This window comes from Bos javanicus, chromosome 18, assembly GCF_032452875.1.
Source record: "Bos javanicus breed banteng chromosome 18, ARS-OSU_banteng_1.0, whole genome shotgun sequence".
NCBI classification, from domain to species: Eukaryota; Metazoa; Chordata; class Mammalia; order Artiodactyla; family Bovidae; genus Bos; species Bos javanicus.
This window is the reverse complement of record NC_083885.1, coordinates 63,768,664-63,778,514: the sequence shown is the minus strand read 5'-3', so window position 1 is coordinate 63,778,514 and position 9,851 is coordinate 63,768,664. Positions and strand designations below refer to the sequence as shown.

At 58.6% G+C, this 9,851-nt stretch overlaps 1 protein-coding gene across 1 annotated transcript; it reads right to left on the bottom strand.

Annotated features, from left to right (window-relative positions):
* Positions 1–14: 14 nt before the first annotated feature.
* Positions 15–9,786, bottom strand: TMC4 (transmembrane channel like 4). The gene is made up of 15 exons (XM_061389427.1): positions 9,655–9,786; positions 7,952–8,165; positions 6,036–6,181; positions 5,648–5,880; positions 5,438–5,559; positions 3,726–3,873; positions 3,065–3,232; positions 2,676–2,839; positions 2,299–2,425; positions 1,939–2,036; positions 1,493–1,676; positions 979–1,109; positions 720–875; positions 403–481; positions 15–298 (listed from the first exon to the last, which is right to left on the bottom strand). Exons 1-15 carry the CDS (start codon positions 9,731–9,733, stop codon positions 230–232), a joined length of 2,118 nt encoding a protein of 705 aa, XP_061245411.1. The 5' UTR covers positions 9,734–9,786; the 3' UTR covers positions 15–229.
* Positions 9,787–9,851: the final 65 nt, after the last annotated feature.

Genomic DNA, 9,851 nt, shown 5'->3' with positions numbered 1-9,851 from the left:
TCAGCGGCCTCCGCTGTGTTTATTGATACAGTACTATATTTATTGATACAGTACTAGAAAGAGGTTTACTGGAGTGTCAGGGGGCTCAGCAGGGAATCCCAGGGCTGGAAAAGAGCGGAGTCTTTTCCAGTTCGCTCATTTCCCAAATGATGTTGACGAAGCTCAAAAAGGATCTGGGAGCAGGCCTAGGGCTGGAAGTGGGACGTCACCCCAAGCCAGGCTGGAGAGGTCAAAGAGTTCTGTCGGCCGAGCTCAGCGCCACAGCACGCTGTGCCAGGAAGACTTTATTCTGCGCCTCCTGAGGGAAGGGTAAAGAGAGGGGGAGGTGAGACAACTCTTCTCTCCCCTGTGTTCCTTTCCATACTCTCCAGGACCCCTTCCCAGGGGCCAGGCCTGGCTCACCGTCTGTATTTGGCGTTTGAGTTCAGAGATGAGGCGTCCATATGAGTTAGCCAGGGCCACGGTATACGCCATCAAGATGCTAGAGGAGATAAAATGGAAGCCACTCCCCAAACGTTCTCAGAATATCTTCCACGTAGGGCTTTTTAGAAACCAGGAGTCTGGATCTCCTCCTTCAGACTCAAGGAGTCAAAGCATCCCAGCCCCTTCTTTTCCTCAGAGCCAAGAGTTTGGGCCCCAACCCCCTTCTCTCTCAGAAGCAGGCCCCAGGACCCCAGGTCAGACATTCAGACTCAGACCCAGGAGTCTAGCGCCCTCACCTGGAGATCAGCAGAAGGGGCACAGCAAAAGCCTGGGTACCCAGGAAGAAGAGAACATTCTGGGCCGTCTGAGGCAGTTCGCGGATAGACGCGGGGATCACCACCCAGATGGACGACTGACCCCGGAATGGACCACACAGCTTGGAAGGTGGGATCCTGAAGTCAGAGACAGGCAGAGCTCAAGGATGGCTCAAAGTCAGAACCCTGGACAGAGGAGGGCGGAGGGTGGGAGAGAGAGGCCAGTACCTCTCACACTTACAGGAAGATGCTATAAAGCACAGGAACGGCGGAGATGGCCAGACCCAAGAGAAGGACCAAGGGGAAAAAGAAATTCACAGTGGAGGCTCGAAAGGTGCGGGAGGCCGGGGAGCAGGTGGAGAAGAGGGTGATCTGGCAGGAGGGGATGAAGGAGTATGAGACACAGGAATCTGAGCCCCAGACTCTCCTCCACCATCCAGGAGCCCTAATCCCTGGCCCCCTCTCCTCAATCAGGAGCCAGGAACCCCAGTTCTTTTCCACCATCAGACACAAGAGTCTGGGTCCCCTCCTTCCCTCAGACCTAACAATTGGGATGCCCTGGACCCTTCCTCCCACATCCAGGGGTCTGTCCTCCAGACCCATCCTCTATCAGGATCTCGTAGTCCGGGACCCCGGCATCCTCCCCCACCAGGATTCGGAAGTCACATCCTTAAGTACTCTCTTCTCCCAGAATCCAGAAACCCAAGCCCCAGTACCTCCCCGCCTCAGACCCAAGGCTGCTCCCCACCACTCACCTTCTTCAAGTAGAAAAGCAACAGGAACTTCACCGTGTTGAGCAAAGGCAGTAAAGGGCAGAAAAAACTCCCCACCCAGACCACTGTCTGTGCGTAGATGAGCCCCAGCACTTCGTCAGGCACCTGGAACTCCTGGGTCCTCGCAAAACGGCCCAGCGCCCCGGGACAGAGGCCGCAGAGCAGCCTGAGGGGCAGGATGACACCGGCAGAATCAGAGGCGGGCCGGCCACGGGTTTCCCCGCCTTCACCGTCCCGCCCACCAATCGGAAGGGAGCCTATCTGGAGGCGGGGCGAAACTTCCCAGGCCCAGCGGGAGTGTGCGTCTAGGGGGCCGGACTTGAGTGGAGTTAGTAATCTTGACTATCAGACCCGTGGAGGGTGGGCGGTCTGCATGGTCTGCGGGCCTAGGGCAGGGGCGGGACCACAGCAAGGGGAGGGATTCTCACTTCCGAGGAAACTGGTAGAGCAGGATGACTGCCAGGCCGGTTAGCAGATCAAATAGTAGGAGTTTGTACATCTCCTGTCCCATGCGGGTCTCCCAGCACTGAGGGACGAAGAACAGGTCAGAAGGACCTCAGGACCCTGTAGACCCAAACAGCTGAGTCTCCAAATTGCAAGAGTATGAGACTCTATCAATACTTTATCTGGGGGGGCGGGGGTCTTTCTTCTTTTTAAAAATCCATACCCCTGTCCTCATGGGGAAGGTATTCTAGCACCACAAGCTCCTCTTTCCTCCCAAACCAAGAATCTGGGACCCACCGGGCTGTTCCTTTCCTTCAAGGACCCAGGAGTCCCCGCATCCTCACCGGAAGTTCTTTGTAATTATAGTCACAGGTTTTGCACCTCTCATCCTCCGCATCACCCCCGCAAGTGATCTCATTCCAGAGAGAGAAGAGCAGGACTAGCAGGGAGACCAGGCGGAGAGACACTGTCCTGGCAAGTGGAAAAGAGAAAAAGGGCATCAACACTGATGGAGCGCCCACCACGTGCCCGGATTCTCCTGTGTGGAGCGTGCTCACAGTTCTCCCCACTTCACAGATGAAGAAAACTGGGGCTCAGTGACAGGAGGAGTCGGGATCTGAATCCAGATCCCACCGGATCCCATATCTTGACGATGTCAGTCTCTTATTTGGTAGAACCAATGTCCCTTGGCCAGACCCAGCCCACGCCAGGAATCCAGAACCTGAGTAGGATAAAAACGATCTGGCGACTCCTGGTGTAGCCCTCCAGGGGTGCAATGAGCTTGAACACAGGCGGCAGCACGAAGTTGACCACGGAGATGAAGATGGACGGAAGGTAATCCACCACGAGCTTCAGTACTGGCGTCCGCTGGATAAGAGGCTTGTCCTAGGAGGGAGGGTGGGCCAAGAGAAGAGGCTCCGCGGTCCTGCAGGGGCCATGCCTACCATTACCCTCCCCAAGCCTCTTCTTCCTTCGGCACCACCACCACCACACACACACACACAGACCCCAATCCTTCCTCTCTGAGATTCCAAGAATCACAGGCTTCAGTCTCTTCCACCCTTGGGAAGGTAGGTTCCAGGGCCTTTCCTCCCCCAGGGCCCTCTGCACCTGCAGGTCCACAGTGGCCCCGGTAGCCCAGTAGATGCCGTAGAAGGCTGCCCCCAGGAGCGCCAGCACCACCAGGTTGAGCAGCAGGCGCACCGACCACAGCCTGGCTTGTTGGCCCAGGGTCCGCACCGCAGCCCTGCGCCGCACTCTCGCTTCCTCCAGCTCCACCTAAGGCCGGAAGAGACGTCCACTTGTGTTCCATTGCCCCAGGTCCAGCCTGCAGTCCACGCTCAACGGAAACTGATGCTGCATCGGCTCCCTAAGAACATCTATAGTCCTGGTCCCAGCCCATCCAAGACCCTCCAGGTTGACAATTCAAAACTGACTCCGCCCTTCCAACGCCCCGCCCAACACATCAAGCTCCTCCTAGGGCCCGCCCAGCACTCCTGCCTGGCCTTTGGAGTTTCGATTCTACTCTGCCAAGCCTTTTCTGGCCACGCCCTGCTCTTAACTGTGAACTGAGCTAGCTTTTTCCTGTACCCTTGACGGCAGGCATACCTGTAGTGGCCTTCAGCCCTTTTCCCTCAAGGCCCGCCTCCTAAGAAGAAAGCTCCGCCCAGCATCTCTCTGGAGGCCCCATCCCTGGCCCAGGCCCCGCCCATTCTGTCAACCCCGCCCCCTCGGGTGCCCCCTGCTCAAAGGGCCCGGCCACTAAGCGCACCTGCAACTCATATAGGATCAGGCGCTGGCGGAGTCTCACGTGGACCTCCCCGCTGAGTCCAAAGTCCCAGGCGGAGAACACGCGGTGGCTGTAGCGGGTCAGGGCCTCTGACTCAGCCAACAACGTCTGCTTCAGCCCAGACACCGAGCTAAGAGAGGGGAGAACCGGGAGATGGAGCGTATGCAAGACATCCGTGAGCAGGGGGACACCCCTCCCGTCTTATGGGGCAAATAGGGATAATGAACTCTGAGACACAGGGCATTTGGAGAGCTGCTACCTGATGGAGACACATCCAGTCATTGATGCCAAAGACTAAAGAAGAGATTCAGAAACAGACCTGGAGGACACACCCCCGAAGGGAGAGACAGAAACCTAAGAGATAAGACCGGCTCTCCCAACAGAAGGAAACAGAGGCCCTGGAGAGAGAGATTCAAAGGGGAGACTGAGACCCCAAAGTGGCAGAGAGTCCAAGAAAGGGGGACAAAGACTCAATAAGAGAAAAGGAGATGGGGAAAGTTGGGTTCCAAGGAGAGGCCCAGAGGAAGGAGGGAGCAGGTAGAGACTGGAGAGAGGGGGACAAAGACCTAGGGAGGGGACAGAAAACCCGAGAAAAGGACTAAAACAGAAAACGGTACAAAAAGGCTCTACATCCACCTTCACCACCCCCGGTGCCAGCCCCCATCACCCCCCAAGTGCACCCACCTGCCCTCCTTGCTTCCACCTGTGCCCTCTCGCCCGGCCCCCACATATGCAAATGCATACTCAATATTCCCTCATAATGATCCAAAACTGCACCCTGGATATTCCCCGCCCAAAGCCTGCTCTTTCTACAGCCCTCCCCATCTCAAATGGCAAACACCTATAGTCATTCTTTTCTTGTTTGTTTTGAAGCCATTTGTTATTATTTTGTTTAATTTCTGGCTGTACCCTGCGGCATTCAGGACCTTAGTTCCCTGACCAGGGGTTGAACCTGCGCCCCCTGCAGTGGAAGGCAGAGTCTTAACCACTGGATGGCCAGGGAAGTCCCAACACTGGAGTCATTCTTAACTTCTATCATTCACCACATCCCTCTTCTAATTATTAGGGAATCTTGCGGGCTTTAGCCTCATCATATATAGAGTCTCCTTTTATATAAAGAACAAAATGGGCCAAAAGCAAGCTATAGTGTTAATACAAACGACGGTGATTGGGGGCTGGGCAACCTCAACCATGATCACCCTCTAATATGCCATACAATCCACTCATTATGGTCTATTGCTTATTACTTGTCTCTCCTGTTAAAATGTCAGCTCCACCGGGACCAACCAGACTCTGTTGGGTTTGTTTTTTTTTTTTTTGGCTCTGTTTTGCCAAATGCCTAGAACAATGCTTGACACATAGTATCTGCTCAGTTAATATCTATCCCTGAGTGAATGAATCACCCCTGTTTATTTCCTATTCAGCCACTCTCCCCTCCAGAAAAGATGCAATTAATTTCCTTGTTTGTTTAATATCTTTCCCTCCCCACTAGACTAAGTCACAGGAGGGAGACATCTCCCATCTATCCTCGGCCTGGAGCCAGTCATGAAGCATTTTAAAAATCCGATTGCAATTCAAGCAGAGAGAAAGGGACCCCGCAGCAGAGCGAGACTCAGGCCTATGGAGGAGGGCGCTCCTCCCACCGCTCCTCCCCGCCACGGTCCAGGGGATCTGGGTGCAGGAGTGTCACTGACCGGTGAAGGATGAGCAGCAGGTAGAGGAGGCCAATGGCAAACGCAGCGCACAAGTAGGTGATGGCCAGGTGTGGGCGGGGCGGGTAGAACCCGTAGAAGAGAGGAGACCATTCTAGAAAACCCTGCGGAAGGAAAGTCAGGACAAGGGGGTTCAGGAAGTGGGGCCACCAGGGTCAGGGGTCCCTGAGGATACCGGGACCCAGCACACACCTCTCCAGAGAGCAGGTTGAAGAGCTCGGTGGCGAAGGTGACCAGGCCGTGGGAGCCGGGGTTGTAGGAGCCGCAGGGCGAGGAGGCGTTCGGGGCAGGGGGGCCCGGGGGAGTCCCCTCCAACCAGGTGGGCAGCAGAACCATGCAGGCCGTCAGCACCGAGGCCAGCACGTTGAGAAGCAGCAGGAAACGCAGCAGGGAGAAGTAGGACTCGGTGCCAGCGCCAAACTGTCCTGCAGGGGGCAGCAGAGAGGCCGCGGGCTCCGCTCCCAGTCCGGTCCCGGCCCGCCTCCCTCCGACCCGGGGGTCCAGACCCCAGCCCCTCCTCCCTCAGGACAGGGAGTCCAGTTCTGCCCCAAGTCGCCAGCCCAAACCCCATCCCCCGTACCCCCGATCCTCTTCAGCGTCCACGCCCAGGGCTGCAGGGAGCGCAGGCCTTCCCGCACTTTCTCCTTGGACCTCCGAATCAGCCGAGTCCATTGGGCCCCTGTGGACCCCGCGCCCTGGGCCACTCGGTCCCTGGCAAGCCTCTGTCTGGGGGGGGGGGGGGGGGGGAACAGAGTCAGAGACAGAAAAGTAGCGGCCTGGCCGTCCCGCATGGAGACCACCAACAGGTGGAGGCAACCCAGCCACTGGGCGAGGAAGCAGGCTTCTGCGTGTCCCTAACAGGGGGTGCTCTGTAGCAGTAAAAAGGAGCACACCTAACACTAAGCATAAGACAGGAAACACAGACTACAGGGGTCGATTCACAGAAAGACCCAGAGCAAGCACGGTGTTCAGGGGTGCACACACAGATGGCGAAGCTGTGAAGAAAAGCGAGGAGGCGATCCTCTGCAGAAGTCTGGGAAGGAGATGGGTGGTGCCCCATCTGGTGGTGGTGCCCCAGGTGGAAGTTATCTGATCCTTGCTTTGGGAAAACTGTAAGCCATTGCATGATGTCTCATGCACTTTTCTGTAGGCAAGTATCATCATAACGTTAAAAAAAAAAAAAAAAAGGTAGGTGTGATATTGTGACTTATAATAAGAAACATATTTCATAGTGTATGATATCCCATGTGGAATCTAAAAAAATTGACCTGAGAGTTCCCTGGCAGTCCAGTGGTTAGGACTCTGTGCTCTGACTGCTGAGGGCGGAGGTTCAATCCCTGGTTGGGGAACTAAAAATCCCACAAGCTGCACGGAACAGTCAAAAAATGAAACGAAATGAAGTGAAATAAAAAAACTGAACTTAGAGTAGGATGGTGGTAACCAGGGGGTAGAGTAGGTAAATGCTGATGTTGGTCAGAGTACAAGCTTCCAGTTAAAAGATTAATGAATTCTGGGAATTTAATGTAGAGCTCCATGATCATAGCTCATAATGCTGCACTGTATACTTTTGCCAACAGAGTAAGTGTTCTCACCACAAAAAAACAAACAGTAATTATGTGACATGGTGGAGGTGTTAGCTAGCACGACTGTGGTAATCATTTTGCAACATAAAGTGTATGTGTAACACTGTACACCTTACACTTATAAGATGCTATCTGTCAATTGTATCGAAATAAAGCAGGGGGCGGGGAGGACTTCCCTGGAGGTCCAGTGGTTAAGATAAGATAAAATAAAAAGAATTACATTATTTGGTCTTCTTCCTGTTAGCACAGAGTTCCTAAAGGCTAGAATTTCCTAAGTGGTGAGAGTGATAAAGGTGTCTTTTTTATGTGAATGAGGTTCTATCTCCAGGTAGATAGTGTTACAGTTGAGTTGTGTTGTTGGACACCCAGGTGGAGTCAGAGCATTGTCTGGCATGAGGGAACCTCCCCACACCTCGGGACTGGTGTCCAGATTATATAAGGAGCAAGGGTCAGTGTCAAGGGTCACCTGAGGAGCACCCAGGGCCGTTCTCGGAAGGGCCTCTGGCTTACTTTTACTGCTGTGCCATATGCATAGTAACTGTTGAACAAGAGACCCAGCTTTCACTGCATCCTGCATCCCCTGTAGCAGGACAGGGGAAAGAAAGATGTAACAGAGTGGTAGGAGGCAGAGACTGACATAAAGCTCAGAGAGAGAGAAAAACAGTGAACAACAGATTTCAGACAGAGGCAGTCAGGCTTGGAGGGAGAAAAGACAGAAGACACAGAAGCTGGGGGAGAGAGAGCACAGGAATCCTGCAGACAGGACTCCTTGGAGCCTGAGAAGCATCAACACTGACGGGAGGCAAGGAAACCCAGAGGGGCAGCTGGGAGAGGGGCAGGGACAGACGGGCGGCCAGAGAAGGGGGCGGAGCGGCTAGCCGGGGGAGGAGGCCAGGCCTGGCGGGGGCCTCACCTGTGTGCCCGCCTGGCCGGCATGGGCCACGGCAGTTCCCGGGAGGCGCCGGGCTCCGGCTGCTCCTGAAGTGCGGCGTCTGCGGAGGTCTGCATGCTCCTCCATGCCTCCTCGTCCTCAGCCTCCTCAGACCCCCAAGGCAGCACCCCAGGGCCTCGGTACCGAAGGGTGGCAGCGCTGGGCAGCTCATTCAGCACAGAGGACAGTGACGGGCCTGGGCAGGAACGGGACGCGGGGTGGGTCCGGGGTCCAGGCCCGGAAGTGCAGACACTCGCTCCTCCTCCGTCAGACCCAGGGGTCCAGGCCCTCAGCCCCTCCTCCTCCCTCAGACCCGGGGGTCCAGGCCCCCCACCTCCCCCCTCAGACCCGGGGGCCCAGACCCCCCCGCCTTCCCCCTCAGACCCGGGAGTCCCCCCCAGCCCCTCCTCCCCCCCTCAGACCCGGGGGCCCAGATCTCAGACCCGGGCCCCACGCCCCTCCTCCTCAGACCCGGGGGTCCAGGCTCCCCACCTCCCCCCTCAGACCCGGGGATCCAGGCCTCACGCCTCCCACCTCAGACCCGGGGGTCCAGGCTCCCCACCTCCCCCCTCAGACCCGGGGTCCGGCCCCCGCCTCCCCCTCAGACCCGGGGATCCAAGCCCCATGCGCCTCCTCCTCAGACCCGGGGTCCAGGCCCCACACCCCACCTCAGACCCGGGGGTCCAGGCCTCACGCCTCCCACCTCAGACCCGGGGGTCCAGGTCCCACACCCCTCCTCCTCAGACCTGAGCGTCCAGGCCCCACGCCTCCCCCCTCAGACCCGGGGATCCAAGCCCCATGCGCCTCCTCCCTCCTCAGACCCGGGGTCCAGGCCCCACACCTCCCACCTCAGACCCGGGGGTCCAGGCCCCCCGCCTTCCCCCTCAGACCCAGGGGTCCAGGCCTCACGCCTCCCCCCTCAGACCCGGGGGTCCAGGCCCCACACCCCTCCTCCTCAGACCTGGGGATCCAGGCGCCACGCCTCCCCCCTCAGACCTGGGATCCAGGCCCCCAGCCCCTCCTCCCTCCTCAGACTCGGGGGTCCAGGCCCCACGCCTCCCACCTCAGACCCGGGGGTCCAGGCCCCATGCCCCTCCTCCTCAGACCCGGGGGTCCAGGCTCCCCACCTCCCCCCTCAGACCCGGGGGTCCAGGCCCCACGCCTCCCACCTCAGACCCGGGGGTCCAGGCCCCACGCCCCTCCTCCTCAGACCCGGGGGTCCAGGCCCCCAGCCCTCCTCCCCCCTCAGACCCGGGGGTCCAGGCCCCCAGCCCTCCTCTCCCCTCAGACCCGGGGGTCCAGGCCCCACGCCCCTCCTCCTCAGACCCGGGGATCCAGGCCCCCGGCCCCTCCTCCTCAGACCTGGGAGTTTGGACCCCCAGCCCCAGACACCGTCCCTCCCCGCCCTGCGCCCTCCAAGCACCCAAGCGTGGCCGCTCCCACCTCAGGCTGAGGGGTGGGCTCCGGACTTCCTTCCCCTCTGATTCGGTTCGTGACTCTGGCCCCTGCCAGCCCTCAGACACGCGCGGACACTCCCGCCTCCCAGGCTCTGGGTCTGCGCACTCCTTCCGGGAGCTCTAAGTCCCGGCCCCTGGGTCCCCTCTGCCCGGGGCCCCCGTTCTCCGCCTCCCCCAGGCCGTCTCCCCGCCAGGCGGACCGGACCCGGCCTTCTCCAGGCCCCCGACCTGTTCTGGCCGCCCGGGGTGCCGGCCGCCCCTCCACGGAGCCCCAGGCCTCCGGGTCCCACCGCGGGCGCTCCTCCATGGCCCGGCCGCCGATCCGTTTCCGTCTCCAGGGCCCCCGAGCGGCGACCGCCCCGGGCGAGGGCGGGGCCTGAGGCGGGCGCGCACCTGGCCGCCAGGTGGCTCGGAGGCAGTGCCCG